Source organism: Lathamus discolor, chromosome 3 (assembly GCF_037157495.1).
Source record: "Lathamus discolor isolate bLatDis1 chromosome 3, bLatDis1.hap1, whole genome shotgun sequence".
NCBI lineage: Eukaryota > Metazoa > Chordata > Aves > Psittaciformes > Psittacidae > Lathamus > Lathamus discolor.
In genome coordinates, this window is record NC_088886.1 from 10,785,154 (window position 1) to 10,810,370 (window position 25,217).

At 47.2% G+C, this 25,217-nt stretch overlaps 1 protein-coding gene across 1 annotated transcript; it reads left to right on the forward strand.

Annotated features, from left to right (window-relative positions):
- Positions 1 to 2,046: 2,046 nt before the first annotated feature.
- On the forward strand, positions 2,047 to 24,838 carry DMBX1 (diencephalon/mesencephalon homeobox 1). The gene is made up of 5 exons (XM_065672562.1): positions 2,047 to 2,152; positions 16,997 to 17,162; positions 21,872 to 22,050; positions 23,227 to 23,581; positions 24,065 to 24,838. The coding sequence occupies exons 2-5, from the start codon at positions 17,009 to 17,011 to the stop codon at positions 24,463 to 24,465; spliced, it is 1,089 nt and encodes a 362-aa protein (XP_065528634.1). The 5' UTR covers positions 2,047 to 2,152; positions 16,997 to 17,008; the 3' UTR covers positions 24,466 to 24,838.
- The last annotated feature ends 379 nt before the right edge of the window (positions 24,839 to 25,217 follow it).

Consider the following 25,217-nt stretch of genomic DNA (forward strand, 5'->3'; position numbering starts at 1 on the left):
CAGAAAAGCGAGACAAGGGTGAAATTGTGGGGTTGGATTTTGTGCATGGGCTGGAAGCGACAATTCAGGGAGAGCAGGGGCGACGCGCTGCCCCAGCCCGACGGGCACAGCACCCTCGGCCCCTCCGCACGGAGCGGGGGAGCCCTCCAAAGTTTGCCGGTTGCTTGAGCAGATATTTGAGCCCCGGGGCTTCGGTTTGTGCCCCAGCTCCTGGGAGTTACAAGTCCGCGGGGTAGCTCCCAGCCAGGCTTTGGGGAATGAAGGGGGGCTTGCAGGGGGGTGACGGTATTTTGGGAAGCATCACCCTGCTGCTCCTTGCCGTCTCCCGTTTCAACTCGTTGTGATTAGAGGAGAAGTGAATGTGCCGGTTGTAAACTGAGGAAGGGAGGTGCGGGGTTCATTTACAGTGACCCCCAAAAAGCACAGAGGGTGATTCCCGGTGGGCTTTGCAGGGTGGTGCCCAGGTCAGCGCGGACACGGCGCCCCGAAAAACACCCTCGAAAAGTGGTAGCGGCAATCAAAGCGCTGAGTTTCACCCAATCGGTTTCCCAGCCGAAAGCGGGTGGTTATTAATTAGAGGGTGCGGGGGGCTCCCCTCCTTCCTGGGGAGCCAGCGGGACTTCGGCGGAGCGAGGGCTGGAATAGGTTGGAATAGATTTCAATAGATTCACCCCCTCCCTGTCTTTCAATCACTTGGTCCTCCGTAACTATTGGAGGGGGAAAATGTATCTATAAAATAAAAATAAACACAAGAAAGTGTCACTTGGAGCCTTCTGGCGTCCTGAGCCAGAGCGAGCTCCTCTTTTTTCGCCAGAATTTGTACAAAATATCAAGCTCAAATTAAAAGGTACTCCCCCCCCCTCTTATTTTTTCTTGTTCCCTTAATTCCTGTCTAAACAGTTTTGCTCTGGGAGAAGAAATCTTTTCTATAGGAGGGAGAGAGGGGGAAGAAAAAAAAAAAACCTTCAAGAAGAGAAGGGTATTATTGTTTTAATCCTCTTACCCGCAGTCATTTTAAAACAGGGTGTTTTGGAGCCTGAAATGGCGTCTCGTCTCCCAATCCCATCCTAAATCCTCCTGGGCTGGGAGAGAATCTAAAGGCAAGGAGCTGGCATCTATTAGCAATCTCTCTAAAGGCTTTAAACTGCTCTTTCTGCTGGGAAGGCATGGCAAAGCTGAAAAGCAAACACAACCACCTCTCCAGTTTGTGAGCTCTGCCAGATAACCAGCCCGACCGCCGGCCGGGAAAGTACCTGCGAAAATCCCGCAGAGGGAAAGAAAGAAAAAGAAAAGCTGGTTTTCCTCTTTTACATCCCCAAAAAAAGGAAAAAGAAATAGGAATAGAGTATAAAAACATGCTACAAAAGCAGGGGGATGCGTTAAGTGGTGGTCCTTGATCCTCCGAAACCCCGCGGCCTCCCCTCCTTGACCGCTTCCCCCTGGGCTGGCAGAGCCGTCCGATCGGAGCGGTCCCGACGGGACGGGGTACGGGTCCACCACTGTTCCTAATTTTATCTCTGTGTCGTGTCCTCCCCACTTCTTCCTATTTAAAAGAGGGACCGAAGGGTGCAGCAGGCTTGGCTGGGACAGCGAGGGCGCCCGGAGGAGGATGGGGGTCGTGGTGGGTCTGTAATTAACGCTGGAGATTATCCCCAGCAACCCCACCGCGCAGGGGCCGTGGGGGAGAAGGGAACTTCAGGGGTCGCTCCGGCAGGAGATATGGGGGGGGGGACACACATGGTTTCCCTCCTCTCTGCCCTACAGACCCCATCATCCCCTCCAGCCGGGGTCCAGCCCTCCTCCTTCCACCGGCATCCCATCCTCTCCCAGGGATTTAATCAGGCGTTTACACCTCATCTCGGAGTAAATGACTGGTAAGAAGTGCTGGGGGTGGAGGGGTGGTGGTGGGGGGTGTATCAGCAGCCCCGGTTTTGATTGACAGGGTGGAGGACCATTGAAAATCTTGCTGGGTAGCTCCCGGGTCGCTATGAAGCTCCTTTTAAAAATCCTTCTTCAATGCTGCCTCCCGGTAGATGGCAGCTCCGCCGGGCGCGGAGGCAGCGCGCAGGCAGCGCGGGCGGATGGAGTAGGGCGGGACGGGGCGCAGCGCCGCGCTCCCACTGCGGGCGGAGAGGCTTCGCCACCGCCCCAGGTAAGAACCCCCCCACAGCCCCGGGCAGCGCGGGTCCGGCGGGGTGGGGATGCCCGGGGGGAAATAAGGGGAGTTTGGGGCTTGCCTGCGAAGGGGGGGAGCCACCGGCGGGGATGCGCGCACCGCGGAGGGGGGAAACCCGGGCTCCAGCGCAAGTCCCATCCCCTCCTGTTCTCTTTATTTTTGCTTTATGGGGAGCACTTCACACTTTCACAAAACAAAACAGGCAAAGCCCCAGTTACCAGCCCAGGGCCTCGCTCATTCCTAACCACACGCTCCGGTGTGGATTTAGGCAGGGAAAAGAGGGGTGCAACCCTGCTCGACGGAAAGTGGGGGACGCGCATCCCTCCGTGCGCCGAAGAGGCGGAGAGTGCAACTTTCTCCCCACGGTTTCCATAATGATGTTTTATAAGCCGCGCAGTCCGGTGAGCGCTTGCCGGAGGGTCAGAGCGACGGGGTGGGGGGGCCGATGGACCCGCTTAGGGGTGTCTCGGGGGGTGTTTATTCTTTCTGGGGCGGCTCGAAGTTGAGCGCGGAAGGGATGGTAAGAAAGGGCGAGATTCCGGCAGCGCTGAGAAACCTGTCTAGGGCAAAATTACGCACTCCTACACCAGCCCTTTGCGTGGTTAGACGGTAAAACGGACGGGGACCCGCCTGCAAGGAGCTGTGGGGGCCGGTCTGTGCCGCCCCCCTCCTTGCTCTCGCTCTTCAAGAGGTATATAAATCGCGGACCTGCGCTGTCAGGCTCGCTTGATAAATTAAGGGCTTCGCAGTCGAAACCTATTTACACCTCCATTACAGGGCTAACCAAATGGGGATCAGCATGCATATTTTTACCGCAAGAGATCTCATACATCTCCGCCACAGTCGCCCCTCGGGCCATGGGATAACGGATAGGAAAGGGAGAGCTCCTCTGCAGCCAGCACTTGAGTGGAAAAAAGTCCGTGTCCCCGCTCGGTGCCCCCACACCCGGGGCACCGGGGACCCGTCTCCTTTGCAGGGGGCAAGGAAAGGGCGAGAGTGACCTCCTCGGGACGGGGGTCCCGCCGTGGGGGGAGCACGGGACACTGCCTCCTCCAGCCCAAAGCAGGGCGCTAGAAGTTTCGCCTTCGGGGTAGATGGGGTTTGACTGCGGGCCCGGCCGTTGTTGCCCCTTTTCGTGGGAAGAAGGGGCCAGAAACGCTCCGCACGGAGCCCTGCGGTCCCGGCTGCCGGCGGCTTTCTCCGGTTGCTCGTTTCGTTTACTTCCTGGTGAGGATCTCGGCGGGGAGCGGGGGTCAGTGCAGCCCGAGCCGGGTCCTTGGTTCCCCGAGGATCTCCTCGGAGGGTGCGGCAGCAGGAAGGACGGAGGGGGCAACCATCGCCCGTTTCCTGGTGGGATGTGCGCACCGAGCGCTTCCCGATCACTTTCGAAACGAAACGCGGGCGGAGCGAAGCGGCACCGAAGCCTGGGACCTCGAGAGGGCTCGGCCCAAACTCTCCGTTCCCAGTGGGGGCAGAGGAGGCTCTGCGGGGCTGCCCCCGCACCGTCCGCTCCAGCGGGCCGGGCTCCGGCTGCGTCCCGGCTCCGGTTCCAGCGGCGGGGAAAAAAGGAAATCACCCCTCTCCGCCCCATCCCGTCCCCTCCGGCGGCCCCCTCCAGTTCCACTTGGTTAGCTCAAGTTTTCCATGTAAATGACAGTAATAAATATCTAATAATGTCCCGCAGCTATCGGCGGCTCGCCGAGCAGCCGGTATTAATGAGACATCCAGGGGAAGGGGGGAGAAAGGAGAGGGGGGAAAAAGAGAATAAAAAAGGAGAAAGGAAAGTTTTTCCGCTCTCCCCAGACTGGTTTCTACAAGCGAGGCGGCAATGGGGAGTGCAGAGCCCCTCGATTCCTCCTCAGCGATCGCACCTGTGGGTCGCGCTCGGGTTCAAACCCGTCCCCTGTAATTAAACCCCTTCCTAAATCCCAGCAGTTCCCCCCGGGGGCCCGGGAAGCGGCGGGCCCGGCCGCATCCCCAGCCCGGGGGCTGCCCTCCCGAAAACCCTGCGGAGATGCCTGTGCCCGGCCCCGCCGTGATTCCCAAACAATTAATGGGGCTGCAAAGAGCTTTTAATGTTGATGGGGTCGGGAAGGAGGGGGTAGGCTTAAGGCTGAAATTAAACCGTGAGAGTTGGATTTGTTCACCTAACGCTAAGCAAATGAACTGATTGCCTTCTTTCCAAACGCATCAGTCATACTACATTAAGTAGCAGAGAGCTAATTATCCCAATTAGGAGGCTGATTTATAATTAATGGCTTGGACCAAGTGATAATTGGATGTTAATGGATAACAGTTTTGTCTGAAGTAGCCTCCCGCTTCCCCAAAGGCAGGGCTGGAGGGTTTGGGTTTTTTTAACTCTCACCTCTGCACAAAGCAAATGAGGAGTGGAATCCGCTCCTGCCTTGCACAGAGGGGACCGTCCCGGATCGCCAGCCTCTTCACAACCTGGCCGGGGTTCAGCGAGGTGGGCTGCGGAGTCACGTCCCGAGCGCCCCTTCCCCAGCTTCTCAAACAACCCCTGTTGCCGTTTTTCCTCCCTTCTCTGCTTTTCTAAGTCGTGCTGACCCATAGTAGCCGCGATGTTTCACGTCCACCGTGGGTGCTAGTGTCCTCGACGGGGGGCAAAGGCTGAGCCCCAAGGGATGCCCCACTGCAGATGAGGCTGCCTCGCTGTCCTAGGGAGAGGAGGATGGGGCTCGCCCCGAGGAAGATGGGTCCACATTCACCGTGCAGTGGGGAGCACAGTGCGAATCTGCCGTTTCTCACCGCTCTGTGTTTCTCTTGCCCGCATCTCAGAACTGGCACATTGACTGTTGAGCTTTTCTCTTCCACGCTCACTTTTCCACCCGCAAGCCGATGCAAGTCAATCCCAGTTCCTCCTTAGCCCCAGCTGTCGAGACTTGGACCTACAACCCTTTGGCTTTCAGATTGTGTTTCTAAGGTCAGTTTTTCCGTTCTAAGTAAGAACCGTACGGGCAGAAAATTCCTGAAAGGGTAAGAGTGACTTTAACTCGGAGTTACCCCGTGACTGATGAGATGTTGCATTAAATTACACCGGTGTACTCAAGACAAAAATACATCCAAAATCTTACTTAGATTGGCTTTCCAGCTTTCCCTGCTAGTTTAAAGAGATCTTGATGTTTAAATGGGGTGTTCTCCCTTTGCTCACACGTACCAGCAGGCTCCTGCAGTGATCTTAGTACCGTCTCAGAAGACACAGCTCTGTTTCACAGAGTTGGTGCAGATGTGGCTTCTCCTTAGTGCTAGGGTCGCTACCTGCATGAAAGAAATAGAGCCAGAGGAACTTCTCACAGGTCAGAAGGAAGGGCAGGCTGGCCAGGCAAGTTTGGCACGATATAGTCGCAAAGGGAGTGACTGCAGTGGGTTTTGTTCCCGGTGTCTTAATACTTTAAAAGAACGTTTTGCTGAGAAGGAGGGGGATCAGATGAAAAGAAGCTGGAGCGAGTAGAGTTTCTCTTCCCTCTGTCATTATCAGAACCAGCCCTGCCAAAACAAAGGCGCTGCAGAGAAGGTGCAGGATCAAGCTCTGATGTGGTTACCTACGAGTTTTGCGGTGAAGCACAAATGGGCACACACTTTAGCTAGAAGGATCCCGTGTTTTATAAGACACCAGTTATTCTTTCAGTGTTTTTTCAGGGTCGTCACGAAGTTCAGCTCGTCAGGTTGGAAATGCTTCTACTGAGGCATTGGTGAATGTCAGTTGCCTTTAAACATATCCAGTGTTGATTGCCACCGCTCATGTTCGAACAGAAATGCTTAAAGCTACCTGGCTTCATCTGGCCAAAAACACACAAGTAGGAAAACCGCTGAAGAACACACATTCAATAGAGCCCAAGTTTTCCAGTTCTATGCAACTGCTGATTAACTACCCTGCTTTAGGGGAACATCCATCAAAATGTGCTTGTTATGAAGACAGTGGAGAATTCTGAAATGCAGCAAAATATCTAGGAATGAATTCCTGGCGCACCGAGGTTAGCCAAATCCTGGGTCTTTTCCTGCCGTTCTGTTCCAGACTAAAAGCTACTGAAGCAGATTTTTTTCTTTGTCTCTTTTGACTTCATCAGTCTTCGGATCAGAGTCCTTATGTTTTCTAAAGCAGGTCAAGTACAGATATAGCTCCTGGGACAGGGACAGGCTCGGAGAGAGGGCTGGGACCACGATGGACCAGCAGTTCCCCAAAGGGTGGGAAATGGATATTTGCAGCCAGGAGTTGTGAGAGAATCACAAGACAAATGTGATTTCTTCCTGGTAGCTGCTGGCACAACTCTTCAAGGATCAAGTGCAGCCTCTGTATGGCCAGAGCAAACACTGGCTTGAGAAATGCTGCTCTAAAACTGTTCAAGATGCTAGAACTTAAAGTGTGTGTGTGGGAGATGCTTGGGAACTCAATGAGGAGGTGAGCTGATAGTTCTGAGGGCAGAGAATGCTCCCACAAAGGGAGCTGCAGAAAAGTGGTGTCTTCAGCCATTTGACACCAACCATACTGAGCACCGGGGGAATAAGCAGGCAGCAGCTCTGCATCCTCTTAGCGTGTGTTATCCCAAGATGGAGAAATGTGCTTCTGCTGAAGGACTGCACATCTTTCCGCAAGACCCAGGGGATATTTAGCTGCTCTGCCTGCTTTACAGTGCACAGCTCTTTAAAGCACAGATCACCTGCTGGTGGCCAAAATCTATTGCTTACCTTGGCAACTGCGCTTCAGTGTATGGATCCAAGTGCTTACGGGAAAGGAAGCGTTACATGTACCTGCTGTGCTCCCCAGCTGCCGGCATCTTTCCTGCTAACTCCAGTTCATGGCCTTGTCTTAAAGTGGCACAAGTCTTGCCCCTTCTCCAGCCCTTCCTAATAAATGCCACTGAATTCAGACAGCTTTTCTAACATTAGGAAGAAAATTAGTGTTATCACTTGTAAAGAAGGAAAACTTAAAAGTTCTGGTTTAATTCTTTTAAGGTATTAGAAATGCCTCACAATTGCAAGGCTTGCTGGAGCGGCTTTTCAATATTTATTATTTCTCTTTGACTAAGGTAGGACTTTTCTGTCATTTTGCTTTGTAGCTGATCTTAGTCTGAGCAGAAGCAGTTGCCATCCTGTGTTTTGTGACTGTAATTTTGAGGGCTCCAAGCACCATCTACATGCGAAAACCTGTGGACCAGCTGTACTTGCAGAAACATCTTGGGTTCAGGCTCTCAGCTTCTGACTCGTTTGAAATTTCCTTGCTCTCTCAAAAATCAGCTTCAAGCAAAATCGCACTTTTCAGCTAACCAGCTGGAAGAGTACATGGGGAAGTCATACTGTGCCAACTGGGTTAAACTCCAGTGATGCAGTGCAAATCATTGTGTTTCACAAAGACATGTTGCACTCTCCTCCTTGGGTGCGTATCTAGCTGCTGTCAGCTAAACACCCAGAACTTAGGGATCCAACTGACATTAACTTGGTGAATGGTGATGGTGGGTGGAGAAATTGCTCTCCTTCCATGCCTCATCCCTGTTGCTGCCCTTGAAGCCCAGCATCTCGGCTGAGGCATCACACTGCAAAGTGCTGGGGGCAAGTGCACGTTCTTTTCTGCCAGTCCGGCTACCAGGCTGGCAGCACCTTAGAGCAACAGGAGAGGAACTGGGAATGTCTTTTAGTGGCTGAGCTCTCGTGATAGGGTTCAGAGTGAGACTGTAGGATCAGTATTGTGGTTGTGGTACTCAGGACAGACAGAGGGTCCTGGTCACTAAATGTCTTTAAAAGGCTTAAAATCGTATTTTGACACAGAACTGTAGATCTTGTCTTGTTAACGAGACCATGTCATGAGTAACATCCTCCAGGACCTTGCTCCATCTTCCAGGGAGAGTGGAGATCCCTGAACACCACCAGCAGCTCCAAGGAGCTGTCTTTAAGTCAGTCAATTTGTTCATGCATGCAATCTGCAATCAAATACACTGCAAGCAAAACTGTACCGGGGGCAGAGAGCAGGCATTGAGCCACCCACCCATGCTGCCAGCAGCCCTGAAGAGGGGCAGAGTTTGGGAAGTCTGAACCTCTCCCATTGTCTGGTTTGGAAAATTCTCTTCACCAGCGTTAAGACAAACAAAATGATGCTTCTCAAGCAAAACCATTTTCCTAGAAGTGAGAGGAAGGGCTGAGCCAAACAAACTGCGTGCAAATACAACAAGCCTGAAAGACGCTTGTTTTGGAAAGAGTGAGGAGGGAAGGTACTTGTTGGTTGGTTTTTTCTTTTCCTTGCATATAAAGTCACAAGTTAAACAGTTAAAGCTGTTTGTGAATTCAGTAGCTTGATTGCATGGCGCTTTAAGGTTACCCCATGTCAGGGCCAGTGTGGAGGCAGATGCTGTAAGGTCTCAAGATGTGGGAACAGATGGGCAGCGTGGGTATGTGAGAGCCTGACTGCAGTGGGATGCTGCTGTGGTCCACATCCACCGACGCGCAGTGTGCAGCAGCAATGCTGTTGGAGCTGGGCTGTACGGACTCCAAGCTCCGCAGGGTCAATCTGGGCTGCAGGGTTTGGCTTCCATTGCACTATTGATCATAAGAAATCTAAAATGCATCATTTTAGTTGTTCGTTACCAAGCTGGAAGCAGGATGAGATCCTGAGACTAGAGTCAAAGTGATGTCCATATTAGGAGCTTTTCTTATTTGCCCAGGAAAATGTTTCTGCTTCAATATAAATGCCAAGAGCTTTCACTGAGCACTGCTCTGAAGGGGAGAAGGGAGGTGTGTTTATACTGATTTGATCTGTAAACATTGATTGTCGTGTGTACGGCAAGCAAGAGATTTAGCACCACAGTGATGGTTAGTGATCCCAGTCCCGGCTCTACACTGCAAATCGCTGGGCTCCAAGCCTTTAAACTTATGCCTGGCTCAAAAGTAGACTTTGAGAGTGTCCCTTACTTTATTTTATCTTATTTTGAACCTTGCGAGCCTGCCCTTTGAAGAAAGCCATTGCAAACAGAGGCCCTGTAAAGTCTTTTACAGGGAACTGTCCAATCAATCACTGGGTTCTGTTATCTGGGGCTTTGAAGGGCGGAGAGGGACAATGTTGGTTTCACAGAAGCCTTAAATAAAAATCACAGCAGCTGACGAGAGTTACCTCTGTCAGTCAGGGCCCGTTACCTGAGCTGCTCTCAACCTGGTGTGTGAGTTTGTAGAGCACTACAGTAAAACTTCCTTGTCTCAGCAGGATGCTCTGAGGTTTGTTTTATAAAACTCACGGACCCTCTTACAACCTGTTATGTTTCTGGTACAAATAGATGAGATTGCAAACACAATTGCTGTGCTCTTCAACATCGCAGCCCTGACCGAGGCAATTATTTGACAAGGTCTATACAAAAACTGTGGCGCTGTCCCTAACTGGAAGTATTTCTAAACTCCATCTGATGGCAAAACTCCTGGTCTTAGGAAAAAAGATAATTTTCATTAATGATTTTTTGATAAAATATATGATAATTATTTATGATAAAAACATTTATGATAAAAAAGATTTTTTTCATTTCATGCTGACCAAGGTCAGCAGTACCAGTTGAATGCGAGCTGCAGGAATTGGTATAATCAGTCAGGAGTTGCTCTCAGTGGGTTAAGACTTGTTTAACTAGACTGGATTTAAATAAGATCTCGATCGGCACTAAGAAATTGACTGCTTTTAAACCCAGGATTTACAGAGGTGTACAAATATTGCAGGAAGACCAGAAATGGGGAATCTTGGTTTTTTGAGAGCTGTTTTCAAATTCCTTTATTTCAGTTATAAGAAAAGTCCTTTGGAAGCCTGGTTTTATGGTGCATGTTGCTCTCGGACTCTGACGTTTGAATGAGAAGCTATGATGTACTGCAGTATTTCAAATTATTTATATTTCATCCACTACAAAAGTGAGGTTGTTTCCTTACACGTTCAGCAATCTCACGTGAGGAACAAAATTGATTTATAACAGGCTGGTTATTATTTTATGTGATTTTAGACCTTTATATATCTTAAAGATTTAGGGATACATATATGTAAAAAAAAAAAGATGGAAGAAAACTGCTGCAAGGATCATTTATTCAGGACCCCCAGGTATGTAATTCATTTAGTACCAAATACATATAAAACCGATGTCTGTATGTAGAGTGAGCCTATTTTCTTAGGCTGTTAGATAAGCAGAGACCGAGATGCATTATTTATCTTGCTGATTTAAAGTGTTTCTGAATAAGGACTCAAAGCATAAAATCATAAAGCAGAACAGCTCCAGGAGCAGGGGGGGAGAAATATTTTGTTGTGATCTTATTTTTGATGATGATTATTGCCAGCGGTAATAAGGGGGATGGTGTTAGCACAAACCATTTGCTGTTATTCCCCATTAGTAACGAACAACGGGTTCCTGTGCTTTGCATAAACACGAGTAGTGATTTGTACCGCCTGAGCAGCTCCCGGCCTGGAGAACCACAACTTTTCTTTTTACGTGACAGGGCTGCTTCTCTTTATTTCTATCACCTGCAGGACCCCGAACACCAGACAAGAGAAACAGACTTCTCTTTCATGATTTATCTCTTTTAACTGATGTTTTTCCTATGCTCAAGCTGTGTCTTGCATTAGGGCACACACTCAAGGCAGTGCTGAGCTCTTCCAAACTTCAAATGCATCTCTAGTGAGTCTCTCTTTATCACTAATGAACTATGGTGTTGAAATTCACTCTACCAGGGAGCTGCCAAAGTCCACATACAGCTTTTTTTAGTACGACTTATTTCCCACATGAAGAAGTCCTTATAAACCCTGCTCTATCACCAACCCTCCCAATTTCTGGACAGATTTAGTGAGATGATAACATAACACCCCACAGTGCCCACCATTCAAAAGCAGACTCTGGCATCCTCTTCTCGACTTCTCTAGGAAATTAAGCCTTTTTAACTCATCGGTTTTATTACCCCATTCTTCATGATGGCAACGGAGTATCTTGTATAGGTCAACGAATATAGTCTCAGCACTTTCTGGAGGATCACTTAGTTTTTTGAGGGACCAACCAAAGGTGAAAGAGAAAATACCAAAGCCTCTACAAAGCTTCGAGTCCTACATCCAGCCTCAAACTCATCTCACCCAACAGTGTTTGCTTGAGAAGGGCATGCGTCTTGCCCTGTGCATTATCTTAATTCTATCTGTGAAAACTGGTCAGAACATGCTATTGAAGAAAATTCCTCCACCTCAACTCAGTTTAGATACGGGAGGAAGAGGGTGTGTTACTACTGCATAATGCACTTGAGAAAAACCACCGTCTTGGTTTGAAGTTCCTTTTCCCCAGAGCAGTATCGGCACAGGGAGCTGCAGTTGATGTCCTTATTTAGGGCATCTTAGCATGGGGACAAACTCTTTGCCCATCACAAGTGACAGCTGAGTTTGCAGGTTGCAGTGATAGATGATTCTCCTTTAATGAGTTTTGACAGTCCTTTGTTAAAGGTCTTGTGTGTGACTGGCAGGTGAAGCCAGGTACAGAGTGATCATGTCTTGAGAGGTGGAGTAAGGGAGTGAAATGAAGAGAGGAGTGAGCAGAAAATGCCTCTGATCTCAAAATTTTGGGTGCAGTTATTACAGTTGCAGGTTGGGTTTTGTGGTTTTGTTTTCTTGTTTTTCCCTGATAGAAGGGAAAACAGAGATGTTTTGTTACAAGAAAACTTCAATATCTCATTTTTAAAAGATATTTTATTATTCCCAGAACTGGTTCAGTTCCACACATACACAAACTGCAGTGTAGGAACAGGAGTTTTTACCTGGTGAGGAAATGCGTGGTTCTCTCCTCTTCTTGTCTCAGGACAGCATTATGGGCCTGGATACAAAATGGATTACCAGTTAAATAGGGAAATTTAAAGCCTTTTGCAAAACTTGAGAAGCCAAAGCTGATAATATTAAAGCCCATGGCCAAATTCCGCCTATATACTATACCATTCAGTGATATACAATAAATTGCACTACTCTTGTGCTATGTGACTTTATGGAAACCTGAGGTTTTCAAGGCCAGTGTTGGGAAGCGGTGAATGGGAGCCACATTTCAACTGGAGCAATGCTGCTTTGCTCCAGGATAATGGGTTTCCCAATCCTGGCTGGTAAATTGGTGAATTGTTTTATGTTAGATTAGGCAGCAATTGCTGAATAAAGAGTGATCTGCTCTCTGGATTAGTCCGGGATGGGCAGGGACCTACATTGCCTGGCTTCTACGCAATGCAGATGGTGGAGAAACCTGGGTTTCTCACAGCCAGCAGCAGTTAAAGCTAAGGGGAACCCCTAGCCCTCTCTGTGGGGACAGATCTTAGAAGGACCTATCTCTTCCCTGTAGGCTTAGAAAGAAAAATGGGCTCAGCATCCATGCAGCTTCCATGGCGAAGGCTTAAGTGTGAGGTAAAAGCCATAGGAGAGTTTTTGGGACTGATGTAGTAATTCCAGGATTGCAAAGGCAGAAGGAGTGGGAACCCTGGCAGGGTCCAGCACACGGCATGGTGCAGAGACCTCACAGTGTGGTGCTGCGAAACATGGGTAGCAGGGAAAGAGCAAGTCTTTTGATGCCAGGGATGGGAGAGTCACTGATGAGGTCCAGAGGGGCCATGCGGAAGGAAACCACCAGCTCCAGGCACTGCAGGGAGACATCCATCCGCCTGTGCTGAGCAAATACTGCAGGATCAGCCCACGGCTCTTTGCAGGGGCAAAGCCAAGCTAGCCTCACCCCATAGTGTTTTTCCTGCACCTTTTCTCAGCTCCAAATTCCTTTCTACACCGCTCCCAGCTCTTCAATGATCTGTGACACGGAAAATCAGGGTGCTGCATCCCCTTTCTTTTGGGATGGACCTTACATTACTCTCCCAGCTGCTCTTAGCTTGTACCCTTCCATAAAGCAGAAGCTCAAACTTTGCTCTCATCCTTTTCCCAGCTGTGGCTGTTCCTGAGGCCCTCCAGCCACCCAGAGACATAAAAGATGCATTTGCAGAGTCTGAAAATTAAAACCATCTATACAGCCAGTGGGAAGGGATCAGCTTATTTGGTTGCTTAATGAAATATAAAGATTATTTTAACCAGTGTAAGCACTATTCGACAGCTTGTGAAACACGGCAGTGGCTTGATGAATGGCTTTCTCCATTAAAAAAAAATTGCTGCATGATGTCTTTTAAATATTTAATTTATTGGGGTTGAAGTGTGCTCGGAGCTGATGGTTAAACAGGAGCTGTTTGCGGTCTCAGTTAACTTTGCTTACTAGGCTGAAGAGGCTCGCTCAGTAAATTCCCTCATTTTTGATACTGAATCTGGGATGATACATTTGCTGCACAAGTGAGTAGGAAGTTCTGCCTGTCGTCTGCACCACAGCATGCCAGGCAGTCATCACCAAAGCTGGGGTGGGTATCGACTCCTGTCCCGAGTCCACCATGAAGTCCCCTGCTTTTTATTTTCTTTATTCTTTATGTGATGCACTCTCCTCTAGACCACCCAGAAGAGTTTGTTCAGACACACATGTACGCACAAAAGCATCTTATAACAATCAAATAAACTGTAATCTTCCCGGAGCAAGTGTTTCAGTGGAAACACTGAGCTCCAGACCCAACCTCATTGGCAGTGTCCTCGGAAGACTGTATAGTATGGGAAAATTCCTCTCCTCTCCCTCTTCGTCTGTCCCTTAGTGTGCCAGCTTGGTACACAACCAACGTCATGCAAGGGGGATTAGAAAAGGAACAGGCGTTTCTGTGAGTTGGGAGTCAAAGACACTTGGCCTCCCATGTATCTCCTGGCAAGGCTGAGCCCTGGTGTGGATTCTCCAGCGTCTATTAAGGACAGAGGTCTGGCAGCAGTCCAGGGCAGTTAGTAGGTTCTGTGTCCTCAAATGATTTCCACAAAGCATGCAGGAACTTAAACTTGGAGCTCTCCACCCTGCTGGCCAAGGCTGGTGGAACCAGCCAGCTGGTTCACTAGTTAAGGGGTAGGAAGGGAGGAGGCAACATGAAGTTGCAAGCCTCTGTTTCACTGCCTGTGTTAGCCAGAAAAGCCAGTCTGCTCTTGGACTGCAAAAGCAAAGCAGCAAACAACTCTCCAGCTGGCTGCAGTGGTCTTGCTGATGATGGGGTCTGGCTGAGCACTGCTGCCCGCTGAACCAGCCTGGTGTGCGCTGAAGCCTACACTGCCATAGGCTGGGGTGGGATGATGCTCTTTGGAAATGAGCATGCCAAGGATGGGGTAGGAAGCATCTGTGGTAGTGTCTGGGTCACAGACCTGCAGGTCTTCCTCAGGCATCATGGCAAGATGTGGCCACATCAACGGCACACGTCACTGAGTCACACTCTGGTCCTTTATTGTGTGCCACCAGCAGCAAAGCAACATCCCTGCTGTAATTTCGCTGTGAGCCCACTGTGGGGAAAACTGAAATGCCAACAATCTGTGGGCATGTGAAGTCCCTCCTCACTTTGAGGAGAGAACCAAAAGACAATTTTGGCATTGCTCAGGTCTTCCCTAAGCTCTATTAGAGCAGAGCTATGGCATTCTTGTGTTTAGGCCAGCATGTGAGCCAAAAATATCTGTTTTCACAGTGGTTCAGCTTAGAATAGTATGGGCTTTCTCTCCTCTTAGGGTGAATAAATCCTTAATAGGATATAGATGAAGGTTATTATTTTGGTTTGGGGCTGTCTTTGCTTTTCTGAAAACTAGGGCAAATTTTGAAATGAAACATTTTGAATTCAGAAGTAATTGCCTGGATAACATAAAACAAAGCAGATCTGATTTTTCCCCTGCTTTTCAGAACTAGCTACAATATATTTCGTTTAATGCATTTTTCAATATATCAGCTATTCACACAAAAATTGTCAGTCAGTAGGACAGGTAGGAGGTAGGTTTTTTTCTTATAGTTCTACATAGGATGTGGTAGTAAATGATGTGACCAGTAATATTCTCCATGGGCTGTAAGGATGCGGCTGGCATTGTGCAGAGTAAGGTGGGATGTGGATCCCTTCCAACTTGAGATATTCTAGGATTGTATGTAGGTACTGGATAGCCACTGATCTCCCTTTGAATCTAAAACTAAGGGGTTGGGGCGTGAATCCAGGGTGGGTGAATGGGAAGACACAAACCAGATGAAGATGGCATTGGGGTGTGTATCAGGTCTCTATGAAACGCACCTGGATGTGTTACCTTCCACCAGTGCTCTTGGCACTGAAATGATGTGGTGGCAGAGCACAAGGGACTTCAGGAAATAGGAATGAGGCTGAGTGCTAGATTCCCAAATTACTGGTTTATAATTACTGCAGCCTCTTTGAGAAGACAATCCCAAAGGCAACGCTGTCACTCATGACACAGAAACATAGAATCCCTCAGTCTAAACCAGAAACCCATCCCAGAGCAATGAAGACCATCCCTGAGCTGGCAGAATGACCGAACTCTAGCTGCATGCCTTCCTTCTGCATTCCCGGGTACCACATTGGAGAAACACTTGAGAGGGTGAAGCCATAAGGTGCCCCAGGTCATTGCCAGACCGTATAGGACAAAATTGAGCTGCTTTTCCCAGGAGCTGCAGCTTGGTCTCTGGATGTTAAACAAGGTCACTCCATGTTTGTGCTTCCTACATCAAGGTGGTTTGGGAGAGAGCGGCAATTCAGAGCGGGAGGGGTAGGGGGACCAATTTGCTTCCATTCCTTCCTCTTTAATGGCAGTCTGTCCTCCATGGCGTAAATCCTTCACAGGACAAAATGAAAGTCTTTCCTCATTTGTGTAGAAAAAGCAACAGATAATTGTTCATCCAAATTTCTGCTGTTCAATGCATCAGGTTTCTCCTAAAATCGCAGGAGTTGAACCACCTCCCTCCAGCGATCGGTGCTTTCCAAGAGATTGCCTAGATAACCCGTCTGCTTTCCTTAGCTTAGTCCAGCTGAACCTCTTTCTTTGCATGTTCATTCATTCATTGCACTGCCTTGCCAGATGACGAGTTGCTGATGTAACTGGTGTTTTAGGAATTATATTTTGTGGCAAGTGTTTCACAACTTCCTTTCCGATGTCTTACAAGCTGCAGAAACGGCATCCTGGAGGCCCTCACTCGTTTATAACGGGGATTTATGAAGCATCACTCAGCTTTTGAGATCAATATGAGCCCAGTTTTACAGATGGTCTGTGAGGAAAAACAGCTTGAAGCTTCACGCAGAGCCCACGCTAGAAAAAAAAAGCCATTTGTTTTTGGAAATAATTTCCTTGCTATTGAGCTATGAAACATCAGTATTTATTGCAAACCTTAATTCCCTCTTTAGCCATAACATTTGTGGTCCTATTATGCTACAGATTTATCTTCTTTTACACCACATGTGGGGTTTTTTTCCTGTACCATTTGTGTTTCGTTATGAAGAACTTTGAGAAAAATGAATGGAAACAAATTACATATGAGTGAGTTCTGATAAGAAAGGTCATTTGATATTACAGCAGTGGGATTGCGGAACAGCCTATTGTAGGCAGTGATAGGGACAAAATTCCAGCTAGTCCTGGGATGGAGCTAGGTCAGTTCATTGAAAACCACAAAAATATCATTATGGTATATTAAATCCTTTCCCATCTTTTGTTCAACATATCATGAGTGCGATATAGTCAGATGCTTGTCTCTAGCTTGGAAGCCAATCTGGTGCTGCTGTCGCTTTAGGTCCACAGGAGGTATTTTGATTCCTGTCCCAGAGCCTGGTGGAGTTGGGAGGTTGGAACTGAGCCTTGCATGCAGCAGTCTAAGTTTGAGCTCAGCATTTCCAAAGCTTTGCTGAGACACCAGGACACTGGAATTGCGCATTCTTAAGCACCTCTCTCCTCTAACTGCTCTTTTCCAGGTTTATGTCACCATGCAGCACTATGGAGTGAATGGTTACTCCCTCCACGCCATGAACTCGTTGAGCGCCATGTACAACCTCCACCAGCAGGCAGCTCAGCAAGCCCAGCACGCCCCTGACTACAGGCCCTCGGTGCATGCCCTCACCCTGGCAGAGAGACTGGCTGGTAAGAACAACTTATGGCTTTTGCCATTCCCTGGGGAAAAGAGCCCTTGCTTGCACTGAGTGAAACTCTTCTTTGGATATGGAGTGTGACACAGCCCACTGGCATGGTGTGCACCACAATACTGGCCACGTGGTGTGACATAGCCCACTGGCATGGTGTGCACCTCACTGCTGGCCATGTGGCCAGGATCTGCATGTGATACGTGCCCTCCTGTTTTGGCTGCCAGCGGACTGCTGTGCCTCACTGCTGAGCGGCCTCTGATGGCTGGGGAGCCGGGGGGTGAGAAGGGATGCAGCCCCACTGTGTGGGATTGAAAAGGGAGAATTAAAACCACACTGAAATGTGTTATAACAGGTGAACAAAAACATAGCAGAAAATTTCGTGTTCTTGTTAGAAAATAAGAGCACAATGAATATAAGCATGCAGTGAATTTGATTTCCCCATCGAGGGGCCTGGGACCTGCATCCTCTAACAGCCATCTCCTGCCGTCCCAGGCCATAGTCTGTTCTTCCTTATTGCCCCTTCTTGCAACTGTTTTCCATCTCTTGTCTTACCAAACACTTTGGAAAATGATCTTCATTTGGATCTTCTTTGGGTCTCACCTTGACCTATTTCTTCCTGGGGATCCTAGACCCTGGCATGGGTGACGCTTTCTTGCAGGTCCTGTTGGCTCCCTCTCTGTTGCTGTTGTATTTTGTCTTCCGTAATTTTTTTTAGGCTCAAAGAGAGTGTTATTTATACAGTGTTGTTGATGGTGGGACAGTTAGGCAGGAACTGGATCGATACTGTCGTAATAAAGAAGTGCAAAGTCCAAATAGTATTTTATCATTTGGTAGGTGGAATTGTTCAAAAATAATTGATGGAGACCTGAGACTGTCTGGTATGGCAGGGCAAACGTATCTGCTCTAGATTTCAGCCTAACACAAAGCACCCAGATCTGGCTGATGAAATCATCAGAGGCTACTACAGTGCAAATGGTCAACAGCTGCACCATCACCATTTTGGTCGTGGCTTGGATGCAGTGTCTTAGAGAAGACCTGACAACCAGTTTACTGAAGCTAAAGCAAAAAGTTACCGTAGGTATGACTCTGGAGGCCTTCCCAGAACAGAATGATCTTCCCTGACTCTGAAAGTTACACATCTGCTTTAAGATACCTTTCTAAAGTTGTCTGATATTAAAGGAAACAAAAATGTGGAGTGACTCCTTCCAACCCAGAGTAGGTGGAAAATAATCAGCTATACAGACAACTTTAGCTGACTAAATTTAAGAGACGGGGCTTAAGGCAGAATAAGGATGCAGAAGTTTTGGGATTGTCCTTCTAGGTGGGTAGCCCACAAAGGCACGGTGGTGAAGGTCTCAGACTCTTTGGACCAGTGAACTCTCAAATCCTCACGCCAACAATGCTCCCTTATCCAGCTGCTAGTAGTGACCTCCTTAACATGGCTCCTTAGACCACTCACCGTGGCCTGTAGCATCTCTGGGGGGCTGTAGGGCAGAGCTGGGAGTCATTGTCCTCATCAAGAAAGAACCAAAGTAGGATCAAGGATATCTGAACTTGAATCCTGGCTCTACTGCTGGGCTGTGGAGTGACAACAGCTGGGCATTTTCCTTGTCCTGGTCATCCATCCCTTCCTTCCCTCATCCTTTCAGCGCGTAGGTGGCCAGAAGGGGGTAGATGGTCCAGAACTCTGCAATATGTCTTGCAGACCTTTGGTCTCAAAATGCCCCTTTCCTCTTGAAAGATTCTTGTGATCATCTGCATCATTTACAGCAGAGCACAGAGGACTTTATGTCTTTGACCCAATCTATGGTAAAGCAGAGGGAGATAAAAAAAGAATAAAAAAGCTATTCTCATGTTCTTGACAGGGAGATTCAATTGGTTTCCTGACCTCTTATCTTTAAAATTAATAACCCACCTGGAAGACTTTCCAAATTAAATCCCACGGTCCCCTTCTCTGCTTATCATTGCCAGGGTAGGCATTATATACCTACGAGCTGATTCCTTTGCAGTTGCTTCACATTCTGTTACTTCTGAATATCTTTCAGTGCAGGTTATAGATCTCATTTGCCTTCCAGGGACAGTCAGAATAAAGCAGCACAAAAGCAAATGACCTTAAGTCAGAAAACCGAGGTTTCTGATTGTAACTGCAAAGCCTCACCTGCAATTTATATTGTCCTTCGTGCACAAAGCCTGAAAACATAGTTAAAACATTAAAGTAATTGCTGGTTGGCTCTCGTTGGAGTGGCCAAACTTAATGCACGAGCTGCCGCCTCTGGGGAAGTTGTAGGTCTAACCTCTATTCTAGGAATTCGGGAATATTCCAGCCTTTAGGTAGGGTGTTGAACCAGTGTCCTTTCTCCTGGTGTCTTGTACTCAAAGCACAAATGTTAGCTTTGTAAAATATTACGGGGTAGCTTCCATTTCTTGTGCTGGAACACCCCTTCTCCTCTCCATCCCTTCTCTCCTCGCTGCACTGTTTGCTGCGTCTGAATGCATCAAAGATGGTCTCTTTACCTTCAAAGAGGCAGCATTATAACTCCCTTAGTTGCTCCGATACCTTGAACACAAAAGTCTCTTGTAGGCAACCAACATTATATCGTATTTGGCTGAAGACCTTTAGCCTGATCATGTCTTTTCCAGCTTGCCAAAACCACGTGGCTTTGGCAATTGCTCAGAAAGGCGCCGCAAATGCTGGCCTAGAATGAAACAGCTGGAAGTTTGGAAGAGGAATGTTTGAGCAGTGCAAAGCTGATTTGCTGTGCTCTTTAGACAATGTATTTGGAACCTGGCTGTGTGGTTCTAGGGCTGGCCTGACAGCAGGTTTTGTTTTATTGTTTAGACTCATACCACAGTGCTCATGACAAAAGCACAAATAAACAGCAGCAAGAGCCTTTATCTGTCTCCACAGGCTGATATTGCCGACTTTCCTCCCTGTTAAGTTGTTTTGTAGGGTGTTCATTCCTCCCTTCTACTGGAAGTCACATTCTTAACTGAATTAAAAATGATACCAGATACTGCTTTTTCTGCATTTCCTCTTTGAGAACAAACTTCTCGCCAGACTATTTCATTCCAACACTGTAGCACAGCATGTCCCAACTTGCATAATAAAGGTCTTTTCTCCTTTTCTTTTTTCTTTTCTTTTCTTTTCTTTTCTTTTCTTTTCTTTTCTTTTCTTTTCTTTTCTTTTCTTTTCTTTTCTTTTCTTTTCTTTTCTTTTCTTTTCTTTTCTTTTCTTTTCTTTTCTTTTCTTTTCTTTTCTTTTCTTTTCTTTTCTTTTCTTTTCTTTTCTTTTCTTTTCTTTTCTTTTCTTTTCTTTTCTTTTCTTTTCTTTTCTTTTCTTTTCTTTTCTTTTCTTTTCTTTTCTTTTCTTTTCTTTTCTTTTCTTTTCTCTTCTCTTCTCTTCTCTTCTCTTCTCTTCTCTTCTCTTCTCTTCTCTTCTCTTCTCTTCTCTTCTCTTCTCTTCTCTTCTCTTCTCTTCTCTTCTTTTCTCTTCTTTTCTCTTCTTTTCTCTTCTTTTCTCTTCTTTTCTCTTTTCTTTTCTTTTCTTTCTTTTTTCTCTTTTCTTTTCTTTTCTTTTCTTTTCTTTTCTTTTCTTTTCTTTTCTTTTCTTTTCTTTTCTTTTCTTTTCTTTTCTTTTCTTTTCTTTTCTTTTCTTTTCTTTTCTTTTCTTTTCTTTTCTTTTCTTTTCTTTTCTTTTCTTTTCTTTTCTTTTCTTTTCTTTTCTTTTTTCTCTTTTTCATTTTAAATAAAGTAACTTATTTTCTTTGATTTGGGATCTTTCTACTCCCACTAACTGTTGTGCAATAATAACGCCTCTGGTAAAATAATAACCCTCTACTGTTGGCCTCAGATTTTCCCCAGTCTGAATTTCTTCTCTGCCTGTGATTTTGCAAGCACACTTTGCAAAGTCAGACTTGTGAGTGGCTCCTCTACTGAGAAGAGCTCAGCACATGAGTCTTGGGCTTGCAGTCAATGGGGTTGGACTCAGTCCTGGCTAGTGTTTCCACCCCAGATGCTGGAGAGTGCTCTTGGTAACCCAGAACAGCACTCCAGTATCATGCCTTGATAACTACAGTGAGCTACATATGAGACACTAAAGAAGAGCCAACTCAGCCTGGTTTCTGGGAAGATGCACGTCTTTTAAGGCAACTGCAGCCAACAAAATGAGCCAGAGGCAGCTGTGTTCAAGCTGCATGTACTCTTTCCACTGATGAGCACCTCATGGCAATGATGAAGCCTGCAGAAGCTTAGCCCTTGGCTTTAAGGAGAACACGTCACGAAGTGTTGGGCCCCTTTTCTGATTACAGTGATGAATATCCCCACCTTGTTTTTAATTGTGTTTCTTAATGAAAGAGGCTTTATTTATGACACAGTGAGGTCTGGGCGTCTGTGTGTCCTACTCTGCTGCTGTTGGAGCAGATTGGCTTGTTTCAACCAAATTTAGCATTGGAGTCTCAACAGTTTCTATAGCTGCCGTAGAAAGAGGTTCCCTCTCCAGAACAAACTTTCTAGTGAGAGGTTTTATCACCTCCAACACCTCAATTAACCAACAAAATGTTTGTTATGTGTTTTACTAGATTTAGAGCCATGAAAAAAAATGTTCGGAAGGTTCTGGTGTTCGCCACTGCTTTATTCAACTGTCAGCATACAAATTCCAATAATTAAACTGGCCACTTTTCTTGTCTTCCAACGGCTGTACATTTCAAGACATCATTTTGGAGGCACGTTATGGATCCCAGCACCGCAAACAAAGACGAAGCCGCACGGCTTTCACCGCCCAACAGCTGGAGGCACTGGAGAAGACCTTCCAGAAGACTCACTACCCAGATGTGGTGATGAGAGAGCGGCTGGCCATGTGCACAAACCTGCCTGAAGCCAGAGTCCAGGTACTGATGTTCTGTGGGTCTATGAGTGGGGATGTTTTAACGAATATAGTGGGGATTCCAGGGGCATTTCAAGATCCTTCCAGTGTAACTAAAGATTTTGGGGCAGTGAAGTTGTCAAAGAAAGAGGAGGGTGGAGGCAGAGGGGGGTGAAATCATCTGTAGTTATACATCTGCTAAAGAAATTCTTAATCCACACGCACATTTTTTAGATTTAGGATTGTCTGAAGCGCACGCTGGTTTTCATTTGTTCTTTCACATTTCTTTGGGGGAAATTTTAGAAACATCAACAGAAGTCTACTTATTTATTTATTTGTGAGGCTTTTCTGGCTTTCTCAGAAGAGCAGAAACCCAAGTAATTCCAGCTGCTCTTTTCCACCAGTGTCAATATTTGTAACATCTCAAGCCAAGGTCTGGGTTCGTGTTGTATGTTTTTTTTGTTTAATTTCGACTTGTGCAATGTGCTTCATAACCTGCTGGTGGGAAGGTTCTTGCACTGCTGGGCTTTAAAAGACTAAATAGCAAGTTCTTTAGTGTGAAGCAGATAAGTAGTAAAACAAAGTAGTTCTTTAATACAAATGTCGAGACCTTTTGATCTTCAAAATTCTTGTTTCCTCATTTAACTAACCAAACAACACTAATAAGATTTGCAAATGTATTGCTTCCAATCCACTGTACTGATCGAGGTTAGGAAAACACGCTTTCTTTTCTCCTTCCTTAAATTCAGTTCCCAGATAGCAGCATATGTCTGTAATGAACTACTTTGAGTGTTTCTGCCATAGTTTTGGTACATGTATAACCAGACTGTTTTCTAAACTAACAGAGCACTGTCCTGTAAGCCAATGTAATGTCATCAGTTTCAGATATGAGACATTCTGGTTGGACGCAACTGCCTGATCAATTTAGAAATAGAACAATGGCAACAAAAAACCCAATAAAAAAACACCACCGGTGGAGTGTCTTAAAGAATCAACATAAAGGATGGTCATTTGTTGAAATATATTGTTGTGCTATGTGTCGAAGCATTGAAAACAGGTAGAGCTCTGAGACCCATCAAAGTGGAATGCCATTTGGTCACAGTGGGCTTGCAGTACCTCATTACTTGGGGTGACTGATGCTTAATGTGGCACTAAGCAAGATTCTCACCAGTTTTCCCCTTTGCTGTTTGTGGCACTGAAGGTTTGGTTCAAGAATCGGAGAGCCAAATTCCGTAAGAAGCAGCGTAGCCTGCAGAAAGAGCAGCTGCAGAAGCAGAAGGACTGTGAAGGGGGCCACAGCGAGGGAAAGACAGAGCTGCCCATGCTGGAGACCCAGGCCACCACCCCGGACACCGAGAAGGTCCAGAGCCTCCCAAGTGAGGTAGGCACGGACCTCAACCTAACCCTGTCGGAGCAGTCGGCCAGCGAGTCAGCGGCCGAGGACCAGACCGACAGAGAAGAGGAGTTCAAGAGCACCTTGGATGAGGTTAAAGTGGACAAGAGCCCTGGTGTGGACAACAAGGCTTTGAACTGCAAGAGAGCGAGCCCAAAAGCAGGTGAGGGGCAGCACCCTGATGGGGGTTGTTGTCAGGACCTGGCATTTCCAAGGGGGATGCTGGTGGTTGGGTATAGGCCCTTATTCCCTATGGCGTGAGTGCTTGTAGGTAGGCTGCCCAGACTTGTCCTTAGCACTAAATGGGACTCACACAGGGGCATTATGTCTACTGTAGCAGCAGCATATAGAGAGCAAAGATTTTATGCTCAGGTTAGAGCTTGAGGAGAACAGTGCCTAGCGGCTGCAGGAATAACACAACAGGAAAGCCTCATAGCAAAGAGGTCAGCCCCTGTTTTTGTGCTGTGAGATGGTAGGCATAGAACAGACACAAGTTTAGGTTTCCTGAGCTAACACAACCCTTCTTATTTTCCCTCCTGATGCAAAAAAGAAGCCAATGGTGCAGCCTAAGCCCTACCGGGGAGCGGATCAGCACCTGCATCCAGTCTTTAGAAATAACCCCCATCCCCTCTCTCTCCTGCTGCAGAGTCCCCTGTCAGCGTGACTGTGACGCCTTCATCCAGCAGTGGCCTGGCTCAGACTCACTCCTACTCATCCTCACCCCTGAGCCTCTTCCGCCTGCAGGAGCAATTCCGCCAGCACATGGCAGCCACCAACAACTTGGTCCATTACTCCTCCTTCGAAATGGGGACACCGTCTGCTATGCCCTACTTGGGCATGAACGTCAACATGGCCCCGCTGAGCTCCCTGCACTGTCAGTCCTATTATCAGTCGCTCTCCCACGCTCAGCAGGTCTGGTCCTCACCCATTCTGCAGGCCTCCAGCTCCCTTCCAAGCCTGAACAGTAAAACTACAAGCATTGAGAACCTAAGGCTCCGGGCAAAGCAGCATGCAGCATCTCTTGGGCTTGACACCCTACCCAACTGACTGCCAGATGAGTTACCAGTGCCCATGAGAAGATGCACCAGGTTGGCACTAGACATGTCTCTCCTTGAGCCCCTACTCACCCTCATCTCTTCCTGGAGTAAGGTGCTCCCTTTCAGGGAAAACTTTGCATCTATTAACGTCCTATTAGCACCATGATTGAATCAGACATTGATACTGGCTTGGTCTTCACTAAATATTTAAGGAGGAAGGGGGAGAGGATGTATGTTTAGACAGATGAACTGTCCTCTGGACTGTCAGGAGTTGAGTCTGTCATGTTCAGGAGAAGTCCCCTTTCCTCATCCCCGCGATAATGTGCCAACTGTGTTATATACACCATTTTTTGTTGTTGTTGCGTTCTTTGGGAAAAGAAAGAGTCCTGCTTTGTCTTGTATATAGTTTATAATGTTGACAGCACCCATCACCTGTGTGTTACTGTCAGTGTTACAGAACTGTGACGTCTTTTGCTTTTATTCCCCTCTTCCTTCTCAGTTTTAGTCGCTAGTATCAGAGTTACAAATCAGCCGTCCTCCCGACCTCAGCTCGTAGCTAATTGCACTTTTTGGGTCAGCATCCTAAAGGTGTCTACGACAAAGAGAAATAATCGTGCACTTCACCGCTCCACTTCTTCCCCTGCTAAGGCTAATTTTGTAACACCCGGGAAATTATATGAAGGTGAATTTCCTGTTTAAGCACTTCCTATAAGGCAAGTATTTTTTTAATAGCACTTGTTCAAAGATGACAAAATATTCACC

Bases quoted from the DNA above. Each gene is read 5' to 3' on its own strand.
- DMBX1 (XM_065672562.1), top strand. From the start codon at position 17,009: ATGCAGCACTATGGAGTGAATGGTTACTCCCTCCACGCCATGAACTCG. The intron at 17,163-21,871 runs GTAAGAACAACT...GTACATTTCAAG, and splicing joins CCTGGCAGAGAGACTGGCTG to ACATCATTTTGGAGGCACGT. The intron at 23,582-24,064 runs GTGAGGGGCAGC...CTCCTGCTGCAG, and splicing joins GAGAGCGAGCCCAAAAGCAG to AGTCCCCTGTCAGCGTGACT.